Raw genomic sequence first — 22,407 nt, 5'->3', positions numbered from 1 at the left:
GAGCATTATAAAAATAAACTTTCTACGACACTGATGATTCGATGGGCTGAGATATCACGCCTACCTTGTAAGTTATACTCAAACTGGGATTCTGATCACGGAGTTCGGTATTGACGCGTCACAAAAACTGTTTACTTCGCCTACACTCATTGCGCTGCAGCATAAAGTTCGGTCATGCCGCAAGTTTTTGCCGGCGCTGAGTTGTGGTCATACTGTTTACAGAGCTCTGGGCCATTTTCAAAAGTTATCACCAAACCTTGGCAAAATGCGGATTTTACAGAAAGGTATGACATATTTTCCGATGCCGGATGGAAACCAGGTATTACACATAGCATCGGCCATGTTAATTCTAATTTCCATATCAAACACTACTTTCATAACACAAACAATCTGATTAAATTTTTTGATCATTTTGGAACCTTTTCAATAGTCACGAATATTTCAATTAAATGTGATAACATCAAATCGAAGGTAAATACAAATCTGATTAAATCAGTTATGATTTAAATGAACGTGCCGATTGTCGATTTGCCGGAGATTTTTGCCATGTCGGCCATTTACGGAGATGTTGGATATGCTATTTCCTTGTTCGAATGCCAGTTCGTGATCAGTGGCCAGTGAAATAGGATGGTACTGTTGAGATTTGTACTAGCAGTGTCTCATCGTTGCGTTAAGTATCAATCTATATCAAATTGTTTGCAGCTGCTCGTGTACTGTGGGGACCATTTAACTCTATTCATTATTCAACGAGGTATATTTCTAAAAGCAAGCTAGGGATTTCCGGGGCAATCTGCCATTTTCATTTTGATCTAACCTCCGTGTTTTCATCAATATTCTAGTATCATCTGCTCCTATCGCAGATTATAAAGGGACGTGACATATTGTGAGTGTATAGCCCTATAAAATCAATCTTTCAGCAACGTGGTCATTGATAGGCTAAAATATCACGAATCACCTTCGAAGCAATAATCGACAGAAGCGAAAGCGCGCGCGGCGAGTGCCAGTCGAGGTATTAGAAACAAGTACTGTAAATACAAACTTTAAATTTACTACATTGTAGATTAAGAAGAAAACGGTAACACCGTATATGCAGATATCGGTAAGCGTTTTAGAAAAGTACGTGCTTACCACGACAGCTGGAATGCTACACGTGTCAATCAATATATCACGTTTACCGTAAATGACTCGGTTAGTAGAGAGATGACACATATTTAACTTCGTTGTAGCCAAATATCATTAGCTGGTATACAGCCAAGAACCGAGTGGATTGACTTGGGACTCTTAGGTACAATTTCTTGGACAATTTCCACCCACGGATAATAATGGATGATGTCATCCAATTTTGCCACTACCTCGCCCGCTGATAAACCTCCTCTCGCGCCGGAATCCGGAATCAATTCGTTAAGCAGCCTTTGAGAGGAATTCCATCTGCTTAAATGTGCTGCATTACAAGTCACAAGCACAAAATATATACATTAAGTACTATACAAGTAGTAACTATTGGATAATATCACTATGAAACTGCTGTATTGATCATCACATGTTTACCGTTGGCGACTTTGAAGAGTCAAGAGAATCAATACAACGCCGTACATCGCCCGGCTTGGTATTAAAATGCAGCATGAGATACATGTTAGAAATATGTGGAGAAATAAGCTTGATGTGCATTTCGGAAGAAATTGGATTTTGGATTTTTTTGGGAATACTTGGTAACTTGGATTTTTACTTTGGGAGAGGAACGCTATTCAATTTGATCGGTATGTAGAAGTTCGTTGTTTTCTGTTTACAAACAAAACTAAATGCAGTTAGTAGCGTAGTTACAATCTACGTGTATGACGATGGTATGTAAATGGTATGTAAGTAACCAGCCAACTTGCTATCATCATGAATCATATGTTATTATCATGATGTGATTTAGGAGGACGACTAACATTGCGCGGAGGTTGCCCTTTTTTCAAGTAAGAAAATGCACCAAACGACCGTGCCAGTGAAACGAATTTCGATTAGAGAGCTAACTGATTATGTTTAGAATTCCGCACATCCATCTTGTCCACTCGCTCCGCTCCGACCAAAGCGATCAGGCCTGAAGCCGCATTATCACAGTTGACTATGTCCATCTCCATGTCGTCCCGTCATGCGTACTCAGTCGTGAATTACCATATTTTTCATATGTCACTGGCCTCATGATCACATCCCTATACATGTCTGACAATGACAGGCTATTGTGGATGAGCTGACTTGGGAAAGTCTGCTATTGACAGTGTTCGATTCGGTAATCAAGGGATGATATCTTCTGAGGAACTTTGGGAACTTCGGTCAAATGACGTGATTTGTTGACGGCCAACAACATGTTTTTATCGAGAGGAGTCTGCGAAAACCAGTAACAGTGAACACCAACGCCGTTGGTGTAACGAAGTCCAAGACCACGTAGTCGAAACTGGTAACCGAGTTGGTTACATGCACAACTACGAGTGAGATTTCTGAAGTTGTGCTTGAGTTTGTGCGATAAGTTAGTGCATGCATGGACGGTTCGAATAATCTAACTGGAGCTAACATGACTATCTCTAACGTATTTTTCGTTATATTTTCCAGACTTGTCGGATACCGTTACGCGCTACTTGGAATACTGCGACCAATCAGGATACACTGTGCTTTTAAAAGCTGGTAAGTAACGTTCCAATCACTATAAATATCCTCGTAGACATGTGCCTATCAGTGGGTCACTGACTGTCGTATATGCTGGAGCACCTTTAAGAGATTGCACCCCTCACACAAGTATAGCCATGATAACATGGGGATCTGGCGAGGTCCAGAGGGCAGGTAGAGGTTCCCCTAAGGCCAGCTGTTACTCGATCTTATAAAACTCTATTGTCGATAATGAAAGACGCATCAACTTGCTAATTTCCTGTGCGTATAGTTACAGTTTTATTACGGCTGAGATAATTTGTATGGCAAGGCAAAGATTTGGTGAGAAACATTGAACCGGTAATGGAAGGCTATTTGATGCGAGTTGCGGTTACGACTTGATCTGTATTCGCCGGAAGTACATTAGTAACGACGCCGTCTAAGCTAGAGGTCAAGGTCACGTTCCCTGGCAGCTGTGGGCTCTCGCGTTTCGTCGTAGGTGTTTTGATAAATACCAGAGCCCGTTTGCATCGCCAGAACTATTCTAGTAGATTGAATAATCAGCTCTTGAATACGGTGTATCTTAAAGCCACAGATAAACCACACTTAGAAACTGTACAGCCTGCACGCACACGTATGAAAAATGGGCCGGACACTTTTGTGACATGTAGTAGAGAGTTATTTTCCTTTAGAAAGTTTTAGTGAGGGTTCTTCTTCATTTTATTTCATCAAATAATCGAGAAAGGGAAGGGTGAAAATTGAAAAACTTGTATGTGAGCTGCCGCCGACGACAGTGCTAGGCACCAGTATCAAAAGGTGAGAAAATCCTCGCCGATAATCAAAGATCCTTTGAAATATTCATGGGGCGATTTCTATGCGTTTGTCATCCGAGCGCGATCAGCTAGATTACCATGAATATCTGAACAGCATTAACCTTTTATCTGATTGATTGCCAAATAAAGCATTTTTGCTAGCTTGTTTGGATAGTTTATCTAGATTTCTCATTGAGTGGCATTTAGGTGTGGGAAAACGTGATTGCATCCTGTAGCCCGTCGCCTATCACGATAAACATGACCAGTAATAGCCGTATAAACCACCAGACTTGATTATCACGCCAGCAAATACAAAGCCTTGTAACGTTGTGACTTTTTCATACCGGGGAATAGCCAGAACATAGATACAATCAGAGTTGCCCGGCCGCCTTATCACGCCAACTTGCCGGGTTTGCCTAAGTTCCTTTGACATTTGATCAGCCCTGATGCAAAGTAGTTCCGGCCTTCATTTGGTCAAGAAAGTCGGAGTGACATTCCATTTAGTTTTATTTCCACAGGAGTTTTTGCCTTTCCCGGCATGAATGAAAATCAGAAAAATTCAACTGATTTCGTGAGAAATCGCTGGAGATGTCGATAGTTGAATCAGAATACATGATTTAGAATTTTGATTGATTTTTTTGTGACACACGTAAGAGGCCTAGTAGAGTTCATGCACTACTCACAATTCAACATACCATGCGAAAGTAAAAGCTATTGTTAATCAGCCGCCCGTTATATAAACCATAAAAAGTAAAAGCTATCGGTTATATTCCTCGTGTGTGCAATGCCCGTCTCGTGTGGGTAATTAGGTTCAGCAGCCACTTCTGTAATGTTGAAAAACAGTGTCGACACCGACCTCTGCTAATTTCGCTATTAATTTTCATTGCCGGTATCGATTTGGTGCAGTGGTCTGTATAATTGCCGCAGCATTGGCGGAGGGGAGAAAAACAAAGCGAGGTCTCTGGTCGTGAAACACATTTACTTGTTAAGTTTCGATGTACATTTCGTGTACATCGGTTACATCACGCCGGTTTTCGTTGTCCGGTGTAAAAGTAAAAAGTGTCCCCCCTAGAAAAAGTGTCCGGGCCTATTGTATTCTGACAGATTATGGCATATGGTTCTATAGAGGCAATGATCGTCAATAGCTCAGCGCATAATAGAATCCTTTGTTCCCACTCATTTTATCCTAGGACATTTTAAACTTCTACACCGGGACTCGATTCAAATTGACGAGATCTATTTTGAAATTACCTCTAAGTTCGTAACAGCACGAGTAGCGGTGTAAATATCAATCAGTATCCCTTGGCTGATCGAGGTGAATCGCTGTAGAGACCAATGACATTCAAAGATAACAGAATAATTATTCTGTCTGAAACTTTCTCCATTTATTAGGAGGTGACAAATTTTCCTCTGATGGGCATTGATAACAGTCAACCCGTGTTTTTTCGAAAAAATCGATCAAATTGACAGAAGTAGCTTCGGCAGACAGGCGGATTTATCGCGTCGTAAATCATCCACCAAACTTCACATTCCGTCACTATAAATTATGACTAGGAACATGTAGTCACCAAACGACCTATATATAAGATTGATGCTCACTGTGCTCATCTGTCATCTAAACTACCGTGTCAATCGTGATCTATTACCTACTAAAGTTTGGTAAAAAAACTCGTAAACTAGATTAATTCTGATTACGTTCAGCGTCGTGCCATGTAGAGCCGATATTTTGTACGAACACTCAAACCTCGCAGCCATTTCTGATTTTGGCGGCCATCTTGAACTTGAACCAAAAATCCAGGATGACCCCGCAAAGTTTATTTTTCAGAGCTTAGTTTCAGGATGACAGAACACTGAAAACCTTTACTAAAAATATGACGATTTCCTTGGCTTATACTGTTTCATAGTAAATCTGCTGAAATACATACTCATCTATACATTCCATCAACAGTTTCATGTTATCTAGACCAAACTGTCGTACAAATATTACATTAACATCACCAAAAGAAATATTGGCACCTCCGTGCAAATCTCGCAGGTTTCGTAATGTAATGAGGTGATTTAATGACATGAAATGAACTTATTACATTCTGGCTGAGTAGGCGGTGGTGATGGATTGGCCACATGAGTGATCAGTGTTAGTAGTTCTACATTATCACATTGTTATTAATATTAGGGAGTGAGTTCATAGGAGATTTCTTCATTCTTTTGAAGGCGCCATCCATTTATCAAAGGGTAAACAAAGCAAGGAGGAATTCTATTAGTATTCCCTCTTGCATTATCATTCCCTCTTCTACACATATTCATCATTTTCACACATTACTTATTTGGCCAATTCTTGCCTTACCCAATACACCGTCTAAACCATCAAACTTAAACGACGTGAGGTTACTTGCGAACCAGATTGAATTCTTTGGAGAAAAATCGCCTTCGGTAACGACCGGGCGCTAATGAGCAGTGGTGCCATTAGCTAATTACTTGCTGAAGGCTAATCAATCACTTGTAGGCTAGTACATGTACCTTGCCATGGAATTCTTAATATTCTTTTGGTTTTAGCAACATGAGGCACTTGAAATGTGTCATTGGACATTGGTCTTTTGAGGACAAAGTCTCAATCAGAGTGACGGATCAGACCGCTTCAATGTAACTTGTAGTACTTCTGAACAGATCAATGATACATTAAGAACTGTTGTTCAATTGTTAGCGAAGTTGACACGAGGTCAAATCTCACAAATCTCAACATCACAAGATTGATTCAATTATATATCACAAATAGCGAAATGCATGCAAACGAGCAGCCGATCCATACATGTTTACATGACATTCAATAATATTGATAAAATCTGACTTGGTAATTCATTTTGAGTCATTGGGAAGAATTTGATGGTTATCGTTATTGGCAGACCGTATTTTCGGTCGTTCAGATGGTAACTCGCTGATGATAAGACGATTTATCACCGTTATCTCCTGCATTATGGATGGAAATGTTCAGTTTGCTCGTTTCGTTTCAATTATAGTCAATTTCATACGTGGTTTGCTCAGCAAGCAAAAAAGCAAAAATTGATCGAAAAATTTGTCAGAAATTTAACGGGAAGAAAAAACCGTTCGCTCAGAATTCGAACCTCAATCGACACTAAATTAGTGGTCACGTCTGAGTATGATAAGAGGCATCCAGTCACCAGAGCAGATTTACCACCCCGTCGTACCATAAAAAGGCAGCTTTTTTTATTCCCTGCATGTACAATGCACACCTGATGGACACCAGCAATTACTGTCGTTTTCCCAGTCGGCACGCGATAGTAGTAGAGAAAAAAGGTCGTCCGTCCTTTTTCTCCGTATAAATTGTCTCTGCCGGTTTCTTCAGCCAGAAATCGTTAAGAGACCACGCTGGGAGGGGATTTCTTTTATCATAGCCGTAGATAGACTAATCTGAGTGGCTCCGTGATATACGCATTACATTGTACCTTGTTGCAGTAGTTGCCTTAGCATCACGTTCAACTATTACCTTAAGCAACACTATACAGCCACTGGTAAACTAAGGCTCCCGGAACTTGATTAATTGTAATGCCTCATGACCTCTCAGCGTCCTCCGCCTGGAACCTGACCGCCATCAACGCCGTGCCAATTCCATCGATTTAGCCATTTACATGTTGGCGTAAAAAGATAAATGGTTTCTTTAGCTTTTCCGATCATCATTGGCAGTTCCGCTGCGGGGCCTCCTTGACATCCAGCTTCTAAACATCCAGAGAAATATTTGCTCTGCTTTGCTCGCTCTTGCGTATTCGTTCGACTTGAATGGGCTTCAGAATCACTGGGTAAAGACTTGGTCCAGTAGTGAATGATGGTTTCAAGGCATTTTACGACGTGTCGGTGTACATTCATTTGTCATTTTTATCCCTCGGCCATGCCTTCGGAAACATTTTGTAATACATGATTGTACTTTCGCAATGGAATATTACCATACTTTCAGTATTCACAAAACATATTTGGCTGTGTGCTGTGGCTATATTCTACAATTGTATTATCTACCAAAGCGTGGTCTGGCAGGGGTTGGTTTAGATAAAAGACGTCCGTTGATTGGATATAAGGTAGTAATACGAAATTAGCTATTTTGAGCGAAATGATATTCTGCTAGCTTAGTGTTGTTATCTGCTCCTCCTGGCGAAAGATTATTGTCTTTATCTTTGTGATTCATCAGGCAAAGGCTGTGGTCACGATCCGAAATCCCTCAGGGCCAGAGAGACGACTGTTGGGAACCAGTCCTTAATCTCACACACTGTTATTTGTCCCAAGTAATTAACTGCTAATGATGACAGAAATAGAATGAAAGCAGGAGGAGGAGGTTACATCGTTGCGTCTTGAGGATGGTTGGTAAAGTCGCATCTGCTAAAAACGGCCAGACAGCTTGTCTTGAGACACAACGAGATAGCCGTTCTCGATGACGTTTCGGGGGCTTTTCGAAAACTTCCTGATACAAATTGCAAGCCTTCGCCTCAGTGTGAAACGCCTATGAGGTGCGTGCCATCCGGGCGACCTCTGACCACATAAGAAATCAGAAATCGCCAAGGAGGTGTCACGAGTCTCTGAGGAGGTCACGGCGCAATGTGAGAAATGAAAGATTTATACCGCGCCACTCCATAAATGAATGACGGGATCGCATCACCAGTAACATGAGCGAGGAGACACTCTCTAGAGGCGCTTGATAACAAATGCTATTAACTTTAAAGCGGTGAAGACGCCCGCGGATTAGAGTGGAAGGTGATAAGTCAGTTCTTAGGAGTCAATTCGTCTCCATGGCCATCCCAGGGGAGACAATTAGTGGTCAGTCTCTGGTGCTTCCGATTATGACGCTTTCAGAATATTGTTATATCTCTGTTGGCACTATTGCTGAGGTGATACGCCAGGGCAACGAACCCTGTAGGGAGATTCCACTGTTAGCATTCCATTGGCGCGAGTGATGGCATTTGGAGGCGTACGTATACAACACTTCGGAAATTCGGTCCCGGATATGACGATGGTACAGTTTGAGAAGTCTCGCGCGTAACGGATATGACCTATAAATCCTATCTCCTTCAAAGAAAACATAGATGCTTCATTAGCATTTGCTCTTACTTAATGAAAATTTGGTGAAAACATCCCACATCGCCTGCCTAAAAGCAACATTTGCATATTTCTAATACAAGATCCGAAGATCAAAGTGTGAGCAAACGGAAAAGAGCGTCATGAAGAAATTCAATTAGAAGTGATGACTTAGACCTGATATTGATTACAGGCCTCGGTTTGTTTTTAATTAAAAGAACAAGAAATTGTGATGTTTGATGCATCTCAAGTGATGGATCAGAATTGCATTTACATTATATCGTCCTGAGAATTACATTGTGTTTGGAAATCATGAAAAACTTTTTAAAGCGTAACTACATAGATATTTGACTGTTTACACTTAGCAGATCCAAAAGACCTACCGCTACAACTACCCACGTAACACTTCTAATAAGCTGATGATCTTCCTCTAATCCTGTCCCATCGCTCAAGTAGGCATATAGCATCTCCGTTCAGAACAATAAGCATATTTTCGGGTGGTAGATTCGATCGAAACAGATCCAGAGCTACAAACCTTTCGTACGTACAGTACCTACGCCTCGGAACGGAAAGGAAATCTTGGCTTCAACCTAAAGGTTCCAACGTTTATCGCTTTTGTCCATTGGAATTGCCATGGGCTATATACGCCGCGAGAAACGAGATAGGCATAAGTCTCTTCTCATCACATACAATGTATGTATTACATGTAATACGTTCGGATTTTGACATACCCGTCTCCTGTAGGTGGGTGATATCAGTAAGAATGCCACGTCTCATACTTGACGTGTGATGATGGATCGCTCTCAGAATCCTCAAACCGCCACGGAAGAAATATTAATCAGGTGGAAATATTGAATATTCGATATGAGGCTTGAGCTATTACTTGTGAGCTTCGCTTGTTGTGCACATAAGCCAAGAGACGCAGACATGGGCGTTCTATTATTGGTCAGGTATTGTCATCTGTCAAGGTCGTCGATCACTGCGCCCATCACCTTTCACTTTCATATTTCAACACAGAGGCGTATACTTAAGAGTTTCAGAAGCATAAAATAAAGATACAAAATTACCTCGTGTTAAGAATAGAACAACATCTTCTAACAGACGATGCGAAATGTCACATGTCACAAGCTAAAACTGTGTCTTAGAAGGGAATTGATGTCTGGTAGCTTGGCTTAATGATAACGGCTGCTGTTCCGGCTCCCTTCATCAATCGACTTGTGGTTGTAAAGCTGAGTGCTACATCGTATTCCATCTCGTTGTGGAGTGTCGATCAATGCATCCATGGCTTGTGGTGCGCCCACTAACACATCTCAATTCGATCGGTTCAAGTCCCGAAACCGACCCCATTCCATCCTGTTGACAAGCCTGCCTTCTTTTAAGCCCCAACGTCATATTGTGTCTGATATAAATGGCTAAATCTGCGTCGCCAACAATATACCAGACCAAATTATCGATCAGGTCAAAGTTTCCTTAATATTACTGATAAGACTAAATTTATTCTTTTAATTCAATCGAACTTTTGTTAAGATCAACCAGGGTCTGATGAGTTATTTAGAATCCTTCGCTAGTTCAAGTTATGGAAATGAAGCGCTCTCCTGCCCTGGGAGTACCGAAACTCCACTTTAAATTGAACAATCCATCCAATTGCTTCCCGCGGGATTTGGCTCAATTACATTCTGACTTGTAATCGAGAAATGAATTTGATTGATTATAAAGTATTTATCTTGAGACGAACTCGATTTTTCTTTCTTGTTGATCGAAGACAACACGGATGCAGAGCTCTACATCCGTGATGACAACTACTGGCATCCGACAATCACCGTTATCAATACAGATCGACCAATCTTTCGAAATGGGAGGCTTAATTTTGCTACAATGTACATATCGAAGTCGCAAAAATGAGAACTGCAAAATGACAGACGTGGGTATGTACATCAGCACATTGATATCACACTGGCGAACCCTTTCTCTATTCTTGGATCCGGTTCAGCCGTAAGATTTGTCGTTTGCAATCTAGATGTTTACGCAGTTAATATCATAACGAACAAATATCTAGTAAACTATATCGTGTCAAAATGTTTGCTTTGGACAACTTTTTCTATATCGGTAGGTCCGACAAATAATCACTTTCGCAACAAGCACTAAACAGTTGAGTATCTTTCATTTGTTTGCAAAATGGAACACATCGGTCGCGTGCACATGAAGCAGTGTGGTGAGTGATAGCTGCAGGAGACCTCATGGAGTATTAGGTATCTGGACTACGGACCTGGTCATTCATCGATACAGACAGAAACATGATAATCGCCGATAAGTTCGATTGAGAGCTCTCATTCAATAATCTACCGGAAATTGTGATACGGTGTGTTTCCTGTGAGGTGTGTGCAGCATGCAAATGTCACATAACTGGGACTCCCATGACCGGAACAGGAAGTGCTTTGATTGATTGACTTTATCGGCACGCACTCTAAATTCCTTCGTATCAAAAAAGATTCCTTTCGTCCAATGGTAACAAGAAGCCATCGCCGAGGCTCGGAATATTCGACACGCTAGCGAGACAGTGGTAATGATACGAACCAGTTATTAGTCACTCCGTTTAAAGGGATAACTTGGGCATAAGGTATGTTGGTTTTTCATACAAAAATAGCCTCCAGCAGATAAACAACAGTTTTGCTGATGTACCTTTTTCAAACTTGCGGCAATGTCTGAGAATGGCAGTTACCATTTCCCATTACTCTGGCCACGAAGCGGTGATAAGCCGTATAAGTCGGAGGCGGCAGCATAGTGTAATTGATTGAGTCATTTGGGGCTGTTAATTTAATGTACAGGAGCAAGTTTAATTTTTTTCATTGTGCAGCATGACGATATCAAGAACTATACTTTTTGACTTCATGCGCTTAGTTAAGATCCTATTCAGATACAACTAGTCATCTTCATTGCAAGTCCGTTTCATTTCATCCACACAAAAGAGTGACTGGATCAGTCTCGATAAAGAGTATCGCCATGGACTGCTGCCAATCTTTCATTTCTTCATCTTAATTCTGTTCGTGTAACATGTCTACGGAAATCACGCTTCATCAACCAATCGGAGGATATTGAAAATCGGAAACATACAAAAGAATTGATTTCGCCCTAAGTACGCCCAATCAAGAGTAGAATAAACATGCTATTTCGTATTCAAGATCCATTTAGGATTCCGCCCAAGCTAAGATGGAAAACTCTCTGGAGAACATCATCCATACTTAATACTGACCGCGTCCTTATTATACGGATTCAATGTGATTTTTCGCGACATCATAGTCGGGTGATTGCGAAATTAATGTGATGGTGTAACTCACTGAGGAACAGATTACTCGTGATTTGACCACAGAAGATAACTTTATGATTTCTTCTTTAAGGGGTACTCCAGTGGCATTGTGGTCAAGGGAAACAGAAATTTAATCATACACAATGTAGTGCAGTTGTAAGTATACCTACGAATTTGCTGAAACTTGGTATTCATAAAGAATATTTGCTAGTGACCTTATCAAGGTAAAAAGAGAGTATATCATTTCAGCCAAATAACCCAGCCCGTCCAAATATCGCAAATTACACCTGTTTTGCTGAGGAATCCAGCCGTTTGCTGTCAATCATGGTGGTTTTCATGGAATCACCGACATTGACCAACCGGGTTTACGCGCTCTGATCTTTCCAATTGGGTGTTGACACCAAGTAAACGATGTCACTTGAGCTGTTATCCAAAATGGTTAGGCACCTATACGGCTGAGACATATCCAAATTGCCAATGAAGGACATGGAACAGGTCGAGACGTGCTTGTGGTGACGTGGTCAAGATTGAGGCTAATCGAAATTGCCATCAGACACGTTAAGGCTTTACTGATATTTAGTACATTCCTGAGGCGTATTGGCCGCTTTCACACCTTGAATACACATGTGAACCCTCCTGTACGTGTGCAGTGATGCTTCCTGTAGATCCTTGAAAAGTTGTGCAAAAGCTACTTTGGTGCGAGTCACAATCTTCTAGTTCTAAAAACAAAGGTTCGATGTGAACCAATATGCATTGTGTAGCCTACTAGGACGAGTTTGGTATCTGCAAGAGGAAATAATGTGTACATACGTTGACATGAATTTCCCCCTGGTTTACATGTACGTGATTTAGGAAATTTTCAAACGGTGACATCTTTACTTCTGCAGACAGAACGAGAAAGGAAAAACTCCATTCGCGGTCAAGCAACTGGATTACATCCGATGTTTCCCATATTAGCTGACCTGTCAAGTTTTTCCTTTCCCAATTAATACACCGCGTCAAAATGGCGATCTGATTTCCACATCACACAGCCGTCGCTGAGATGAATATGGCCAGGTGAAGTATATAGTCTAGACAAAAATAGATGATGATTTATCCGCTAATGAAATGATGTCGCATGATAGATCGCAGGGATGAGATGTCGGCGTTCAGAGCCTCCGATGTGATCCTACCCAGGCCATCTCTGCACTCGTATTTCTGGCTATTTTACCCAGAAGACACATCAGTTGAAAGAAATATGTAAGCTTCAGGGCCTTTCAGTGGTAATAGGCGGGGTAGGAACATACAACTGACACTGGTATGCGAGGATGTACAATCGGTGACTGAGAATATACATACAGACTTGTTGCCATAGACGATGCGGCTTTTAGCATCATGTTGATGAAGATGACATCAGAAAAAAACATCAGCTTGTTCAGCGAGGATTCCTTGTCGATGCGCTCGGTAAGCAGAACTTTGGACAGTTGCGGTTTTTCCTATCTCATAGCTAACCTATACAGCCAGCCACTTGTATAGCATTCCGCGAAGTTACTATTTATAGCTCACAAGGTCATTTGCATAAGATATTGATGACGTTTTAGTCACCTGACAGTCGGACATCGACACTTATTTCTACGCATTTGAGCTTATTTTTAAAGTCAATTATCTTTGACCCTGCATTGTTTTTAGCATGAATGATACCATAGAGTCAGAGATAGAAATATTCAGAACAATTATGTAGTATTTCCAACACTCGGACATGTGCCAGATTGAATCTAACTGCCCTAGTTAGAAAGCCTGAATCCATTACGAAACCGCATGTTAGTCCGACATTGCCTGTAATTCAGCGATGGGGAAATAGAGGGCAGCAGCTGCAGTGACGTCATCTTCGCGGAATGCTATTACATAATACCTTACGGTTGACTCCATGATTGATGTCTTGTTCTTATCTCGGAATGTGCATCGCGTAGCAATCATCAGTATTAACCAAGCCATTTACACGTCAGTGACCACGAAATGGTATCATCTAATCCCCCATTTATCATTATAGTCATCATCCACTCAAAGCCTTACCAATTATTATCTTGTCCCACAGAGAAATTGTTGGCGAAGAGCAAGCAGGAGCGCGTCCATCATATACATAAAAGAGTGCGGAATACTAGATCGACAAGCAAGGACACACGCCAATCCTTCCACAGCGAACAGGGGTCTATGTGCTAGCGAATGCGTCCAAAGCCCCGGTATACCTACATGTAGATCTTGGTATAACCAGCGGTATGGTTGCCTCTCGATAATTCAATTTTGTATACGACGAAGGAGTGAAAAAACTCTTAATATCAGGATGATTCTCTGATTATGACGGGAATAAAAGCAGACCCGGTTCAATGCATCACTGTATATCACCGTTATTGCCTTTCTATGTCAGAAGCATGTCAACATCGGCGCTAAATGAGGATTTAAGGCTTTTGTGCGATAGCTTCGCTATTGTCTCCTTTGGACCCCATTCTGCTTCAAAAACGATAAAGCATCTTTTTTCTTAGCTGAGTGCGGGACTGGCTGATGGATCAGCACATTACATCCTGAGAAAATACGGGGTTAATCCCTCCCCGGGGCGTAAGTAAGTCAACATTAACAACTGATTTACTCTAGATGAGCACACGGTGACGATCAGAACTCAAACAGCTGTACCTTTGATTGGTTGAAGCCCCCATGTTGTAGGAACGAGGTTCTGATGGATGTAAACACCCCTGTGCACATGAATGCACAGCCTTCTCGAAGTGGTCAAGTTTTGAATTTCGAAGTAGATTTTCGAATTTCGAATTCAAAGTTTTGAATTTCGAATCTCGAAATAAGCCTTGAGCTTTGTGATGTTATCCGTATTCTTCGAAGCACTCATCGCCTCCACATTAGAATGCCATACACAAAGCAGCTGATCAAGGGGACGTGTTTCCCTTTAGTCGCTTTAGAAAACACGATTTGTCTCCACAATCAATCAGCATGACTCTACAATTTGTAGCTGACGGAGGCAGTAACCTAACGACTGAGGTAACTTATTGCGGTTGTTTTCCTTGGAACTACATTAAAAAGTGATATCTCCAAAGCGATTGGTCGGACGTGCGCAAGGAGAATTATACAGTCACTCGGGAAGAATCTGGGGTCCCTGGTGGTAAATTCGCGAAATATTTAGCGCCACGTAAAGAATTCCTTTACAAAGATCACTCCCTGTTATCTAGCTCCTAACTCCAAGACTTTGTACGATGTAGTAAAGTGGAGTTCTACAAGAAATATCGAAGTTCTTCAGCGAACACTTCGAAACAATCGACATGCGTGAACGTCATACGACACCTCAAAGTTCAGCAACTTAAAACCATAGCATAAGCCTTAAGCAAATCCTAACATGGCTTAGCTTGTGAGACTAATTTCCATGTCAAGTTTCTTAAGAATCATCTGTGCATGACAATTTGAAAGATTTACCGTCGCGGAGTGATTGCTCGTCTTTTTAAATGCAACGTATATTCGCCAATTTAAGTTACCGGGCTGTGTCAGCGCAGGATTGGAGAATGCGATTTAAAAGCACGTCCAAATGAAGAGGAAAAACATGTTCAAATAGATCTCGTCATTCAATTTGCGTTTTATTAGATTTTGAAAATTATGAAACTGCTCAAATCACGCTTCATACGCATCTACGGTTCGCAGTATTTGGGGAGGCGGAGCACCGGAGATTTTTTAACAATTGAAGGAACAGAAAAAAGGTATTAAGACGCTTTTGATATGATACTCATCCGTTTATAATGGAACTAATTGGTTAGATCATCTCCAGCGCTTACACCATGCGTGATGATCAGCTCTTCGTTGCGCGGTTTGTTCCTCAACGCGCCTCCCGATTCCTCCAGTCTGAAGACAAAAAACTAGAGAGCGCAGGTTTTGCTGTTCAGATGAGCTACTGGACAAAAGTTACTGCCCCACATAATGGAATATGGGTCGATCTAGTCTAAATGTATCGGAGAGCATTATATCCCATTCTTTACGTCATGGTCTTTTCCCCCTTTAAATGTCGCCATGGTATATCTCGATAAGATGCAATTACCTTGGTAGTCAAGATGATTATATCGACAAGTCGAACCGAACCCATGGCCACTGCAGGGAATTTCAACCTGCTATAGCGTTGATATTTGATAGCTGGTGTGCTGATCATGACAGATCCTTGATCTCATTCAATCAACTACAGGCGGGATACCCAATTGAAAACCCATTTGCCTGGATGAGAATGATTTGAAATCCATTATGAAAATTCTATGGCTTCAACTCTAAACCTGAGAAAATGTTTAAAGGGGTTTGCTGTCAGTTCCTGACAGATCTAGTCGTCAGAATCTTCCATCTTACCAATTTTAAGTTATCTTTCAAATATAACAGCCCCTTGATTTTGTGAACTTGATTGGAGGCCTTGAAGAAGTTTTTATTTCTGTCTTGACAGAAGTGAAACTTAAGTCACGTTTGGTCGCAAAGCAGAAACTAATAAATACAAAACAAATTTAAATTCGCGCTCCAGAGTCTAAAACAATGCGGACAAGACATTAACGAATGGATATTCATACTGATAAAAAGTAGGCTGATGATAAATTTTATGCTGCCAAGTTGATATTGCTTTAAATACATTTGGATAACAATTTCAATGTAAGTCTTTCAATTAAGTCTTTGTTTATTCTTGTGGTTACCAATATGAGTTGTACACTAAAATATCATAATACTAATCGCCATCCTCCCATTCTCTTGATGTCTCATTCGAGATATTGCCCTCTTGACAGTCAAAAGCACACATTACCATTAATAAACGCAAAGGTTCTGGCTTTTCATTTGCACAATTCATGAAAGTGGCTTACGGGACTAGAGGTAATAAAGATATGGTTAATAAAACACGAATAAATCATTGACATCGGGCATTATTCTCAGCATGGACATCAGTTTTTGATCCACCTGGGTTTTGAAATGAAACACCGCTATTAATGGGAGCAGCACTAACACGAGAGTTAGGATGTCAATATAGCTAGAGGTGACAAGTGCTGAGGTTAATTTTGAACACACATAACGCAAAGGTAGAATCATTTCGAACATCTATCTGATCACTCATCATTGCTATATATAAGCTAAGGCAGCACTATCATGTTTATGGCGTTTTAGCACTTAAAGCTGGTTACTGTAGCCAACTGACTCATTTAATTGAAGCCAATGATGATAGGTTGTTTCCCCCAAAATTGACACGTAATCGATTTCTTTTTAATTTCATTTAATTCCCGGATGCCATGAGCTGCTGATCCGTATCGATCGATGCTGTGACAGTTTTTCCGCTCATCAGTTAAAGCTGGTTCACCGACTCTGAATCAGAACCATCGAATTTTCCGCAACACTTCATAATCATCCGGACATTTTATTCTGAAATATTTTTGCAACACTTAATCAGTACCCGGATGTGAACGTGACAGCATCGATGACATTCGTTGACCTCGGCAGGAGACATAGAGCCGATTTGATCAGACATTTCCCCCTCGGATTCCCTCGTCCTCAATCATTTTCCCATTGAAAGCATGACTACACTCTATTTTCACCTTGATAAGTTCAATGAAAAATGATCTTGCCGCTCTCATTGCGTCGTTCTGCTGAATATATTGGTTCGAGTATCAAGCTTAGCGCTGGCCCAGGCCGGAATGTCCTTCAATGTCAACTTGGACTTCTCAGTTACCGTTATGATATTGAGGCCTGAACCTTCTTCTAATTTGACAATAAGCCAGTTCGCGAAGTCATGTCAGAAAATCACTAGATTTCGATTGGGCCTTTCCCCCTAATGGGTTCACCAAGAATCTGGGAGTTTTGACTGTCGTTCTATCAAAGCCGGGGAAAGAAGATTTTAGTCCTCAAAATGATGAATCAATAACGCCCACAAGAGGGAAGCCGGCAGCCGCGAAATCATAAAAAAACTACACCAGCAACCACTTCGGAAGAAACTTGCAAATCAATCAATCTTTCCGTAAAGTCTTGCCATTAGGCCGGCTCCGCAACCCCAACGATGCGAACTACGAAAGTGTCTCGTTTCTCCAAGTCCGATATGCTATCATTTACGCTACACTTGAAAATCTTCTTCTTAACTTTAGTTGTGCGAGAGATCGGGAAATTATTCAACCAAATCTCGTCGATATGAACATTTTACTCTATTCGTACTTTAGGCGTTCGTAGTTCTTTGTATGGCCTTAGGATTGCGAAACCTACCTATCGAGCGTTTCCAAGCGGCATCACAAGTGGAGCTTTTTGCTGAGAATCTTCCGGCTGGTTAGTGTTTGGCTTCAAAGGATTGCCAAGATTTGTGATCCGCTGTTTTTATCTTGGGAAATATCTCATGGTGCTGAAGGTTGAAGTATGGTGATTAGTGGTTGATGCATGGATTGCCAGGCCATGTCGATGTGGTTTGACAGTGGTTTTACCGTCGTCAGCGCGTCTTGGTAAAGAGTGCAACGCAAAGAGCTTCGTGAGGGCCGGTGTAATGATTTTTAGTGCTTCTCCTTATTGTCTGGGAACGCTGAAAGATAGGTTGACATTGATAACCTCTTGAAAGGTTATGGTCTTTCTAGTTGTCTATTACGGAAACACTGAAATATGGGGAAGAGGGAAACACGGTTGTTATGCCGGTGTAACGATGGCCGGATGGTATACACGGTATGTGAAAGCGGGTCCTTTATGCTACATGTACGTCGTTAAAATCTGTTGTAGTAATAGCTTTCGCGTCAATAAAATAAAATATTTTTTTTAAGAACATGTATTTTCCCTGCGTGTTACCAGAGTCGTTAAATAAATATTGAAAGATTGGTGTTCCACACGTTTGCGTTTTTTTCCTTACGACGTTTCCAAGTCTTTGGCGAGATAAAAGCAGACGTTAGCATATTGTCAATATCTGCTTCTGCTTCAGTTAGAATTCATCCACAGATCCATCAAAATATTGTTGACGGAGACTGTGCATGGAAACGCTCAGCATTTCTTAGAGGCCAGTATGTAAACAGACTCAGATCTGCTGCTGGTAAGAAAGCCCACAAAAAAGTGTGGTGCCTATTATCGTACCGAAAGATATACTGGACTCAATTCCCTCGGGAAAATGCCCGACGCCCACAAAACACGTTCATCGCTGATGAATTTGAGGTTTACACGAGCTCGCCTTAAGAATTCACGAATGTGTCAAGTCTTGTTATCTCTGGTATCGTCGGCGAAAGAAATGTTATTAACGGCTCACTTGCCCTGATAGGTTGATGAATAAAATATAACAAATCACGAAGGGCGTACAATTCATATGATGGGTTACCTTGGTTATCTGGCCTCGTCCATCCCTCCCGTGGCCAACGCTTATGATACCTGAGGGCGGAATCGACCGACCAAAGGCGAGGTATCGAGGAAAAGCTTTATTTTCTCTTTTATATAAAACTTGTTATCTGTTATCTATTTCCAGGTCAATTCGCTGACAAGAAGACGAACTTTAGAGAGAACGGTCACCACTCGGAATTGACACCTCAACTCCCCCTTTGACGAGTCGACATGACCAAGGAGCTTCCTTTCCGGCTCTCATGAAATTAGGACAAGGATCCGACATGATTAGGAGGAAGCGAGTGTAGTCTGATCGAGTTACGGCCGGAACGACTTGGCGGAAAAAACGAACTTTATTTGAATGTAAGGAGTGTTCGAATAGATATATCAGTTTATCTTGCACTTGTACCTATCAATTCTAGTGATTGGTTACAAATTCAGAGAACATTGTCTCACGGCATCGTATCTTACTTCATGAAGTATTCGTCAGCAGAATCTATTTGATAACGACAACGAAAAAAGCACTTTTGATATTCCGAAGTAGTTGGTTTCTGCGGAACTGACACCGGAAATCCTCAATCTTGAGTGTGGTCCCTTGTTACCGTCTATTTGTTTCCGGTTCCTGTTGAGCGGTCATCAGCGGCAACCGGAACTCGCACAGCTGAGTACCAAATTGGCGATAGTACACGATTTATTACCTCGTTATTCGTGACTGACATGCAGAGTGTTCTGGCGAGTGGAAGCCGTGATGTGGAAGACAATGTCATTCTAAGATAGATGTTCTCAAGTCACTGGATTGACTGTGGAAGGTCGCTAATGGTTTTCATTGTGACAGCAGACTGCAGGGCAAACACCCTGAGCTAATCTGTTCATATTAGAAAGAATTGATTTTGCTACAAACGTCAATATTCTTCTCTGCATTGACTAACATGTTGTTGGTTATCCTTGGGCAAATATTTTCCAAAATGACGAGCGACAATACTACAAACTGGCAGTGATCGTCAACATGCGCACCTATTTGCTCCTCGGTATACTGATATAAACTTGAGAAAAGGAGCAGATAACTTTCGCCAAGAGCGCATCAGGAAGGTGTTTTTTACTGAGCAAACCCTTGTAGCTTGCTCCAGCCTAACAGTTATTTCGGCTTCTTTGCCGACAACGAGTTTTGATCTGAATCTACCCGCCAGAAGATGTTGCCCAACTCATGACCTTCTCAAAGAACTTGACAAATGTTCATATCTTCGTTCTCCGCGGATACGTTATGGAAGTAGATGGCAATCAAACCTCGATCCAGAGCATCATGCCTATAGGAGTGGGGGTGGTGTACGCCGAACCCGTGCCGGATTGGGGTGAGGCGCGGACGGCCTGGTCGTGGGCCTGGGGCGTCCATACTTACGGACTCGGCGCAACATTCCTCGTCATCGCCGTCTTCATGTTCATCACAGTCACTAAACTGTACAGTAAATGTACTAATCATAAATACGTAGTGACTTTGAATTCTATGCTACTGGTTTGTGGGTTGTGTCGAGGATTGTATTTGATTGTTGACCCCTACGGGTCGTTAAAGGTCCTTCCTGTCACGTTCTCCATGGTGACCTTTGGCGTAGGGCACCCATGCCTGACGTCTGCCTTCAGCCTGCTGCAGTGGGCGTTCATGCGAGTGACACAAGTCAAATTGGGGCCGTGGAAATTCCCCAGCTACCGGGCTCTGTCGATCTTCCTTTTCATCCATTTCTCCACAGTGATCAGTACCAATGTGATTGTCTCATTAAAGATCTCCATGAAGCTACTGCTGACGCTAAACGAAACAATTTTCATCTTATGGGGGTTTATTCTGTGCGGGATTTTCATATTTAAGGGTTTTAAGATTACGCAATTCACTAGCGAAACGCAAAAGGCATTAAAACAGCTCAGTATGTATAACCAATTTAAGAACGACCCGGAGTCCAAACGAAAAGAGTTAAACATTAAAAGGGTCAAGCGTCCGAAAATAAGGATCACAAATGACGATGACGACACCTACAGTGTGTTGACTGACACGACTTCCGGCTGTTCTGATTCGTCCATATCTTGTCACGTGACTAAATTTTCCTTTGAGAAACATATCAAACCGTCTGCTCTTTCTGAAGACATTTTAGACGAACCCGAGGAAGTGACGTTACTTGAAAAAGAACGTAAACCTGCGGAGTCGGGGTCGGGTCCGAAGTTGGAAATCGTCATGGACGAGGACACCATAACTGTTCTAGATCATTCAAAAAACGCCGTGGAGGAAGAGGATGTAAAACCAGAGACGACAAACCGTGATAGCTTTGATTACAACCGTGATAGCCCCATCTCAAATGTGACGAGTCAGGCCGAGAGTAATGGCAGATATTTTTGCGACATTGAGCCGTCCGACACTGAGCGATCTAGCCTCGGTTCCGGGAGTGGAAGTGTGTATACTGTGGAAGAAATCGTTCATTTGACAAAAACTTCAAATTTACGACAATCGAAGAGCGGAACTCCGCTAGATGTTGCAAGTCATTCCGAGGAGAGGAGTATGGGTAATGGCATGCTCAAATCGAAATCGTTCGATTTAAAACACGTGTCAAGATCTGAGGCGTTTACTGTTGTTCCATTGGAGGAGAGTGATGCGGGAAACGACGTCATAGAAATGACTGAAACAGATCTCGCCAGTTCCCGCGAATGTGGGATTGAAGAAGAAGCAGAAACGTTCTGCGAAACTGGCTACATGGCGGATACGGAGTACGGGTCGCCAAAGTTTAGCAAACGGGGCCGAAAACAGAGCTTGGACGCAATGTCTGACGACAGCCGATGGGGGCAGGGCCAACGGACTCCGAACCATTTGGGGGATGCAAACTGTAGCACTATAAGTTTTCATAGGATACGGCAGGGTAAAGTTTTACATAAGTTGGTCAAAGTGACGTACATAACAACAATGTTCCAATTCATCCTATGCATTCTACAGCTCTACGCTATGTTTGGCGTATACGGAGTTTTAGGGAAGGACTATGAAATCGACCCATGGCCTTGGTTTACTTTCCAGACATGTTTCAGGTGAGTATACGTTCACAACAGAAGTCGTATTTTGAGTTCTTCTAGATCCGGTCAATTGTGTTGATCGGATCTCAATTACTGGTAGTTGTGGATAAGACATGATCGCTTGAACTAAACTGCATCTCGTAGAAAATAAAGTACGCCAGTCTTATTGTTAAACTGGTAGTCACAAAGCTGATGTATGAATTTTATTGTGACATACCGGAGGAAAAC

At 41.8% G+C, this 22,407-nt stretch overlaps 1 protein-coding gene across 2 annotated transcripts in view; it reads left to right on the top strand.

The window, feature by feature from the left end:
• Positions 1 to 22,407, top strand: part of LOC135496596 (uncharacterized) — a 50,856-nt gene that overhangs the window by 27,624 nt on the left and 825 nt on the right. Inside the window, exons 1-3 of one of the 2 annotated variants that reach the window (XM_064785993.1) lie at positions 1,643 to 1,757; positions 2,593 to 2,664; positions 19,283 to 22,194. In XM_064785993.1, coding sequence (XP_064642063.1) covers positions 20,342 to 22,194 — 1,853 coding nt within the window. In that variant the 5' untranslated portion in view covers positions 1,643 to 1,757; positions 2,593 to 2,664; positions 19,283 to 20,341. Of the gene's footprint in view, positions 1 to 1,642; positions 1,758 to 2,592; positions 2,665 to 19,282; positions 22,195 to 22,407 lie in introns of those variants that run through there. The other variant, XM_064785992.1, reaches the window with a different exon arrangement.

The sequence above is a fragment of the Lineus longissimus genome, chromosome 12 (genome assembly GCF_910592395.1).
Source record: "Lineus longissimus chromosome 12, tnLinLong1.2, whole genome shotgun sequence".
NCBI lineage: Eukaryota > Metazoa > Nemertea > Pilidiophora > Heteronemertea > Lineidae > Lineus > Lineus longissimus.
Note: the sequence above shows the minus strand (reverse complement) of the source record. Positions and strands in the feature narration are given on the sequence as shown.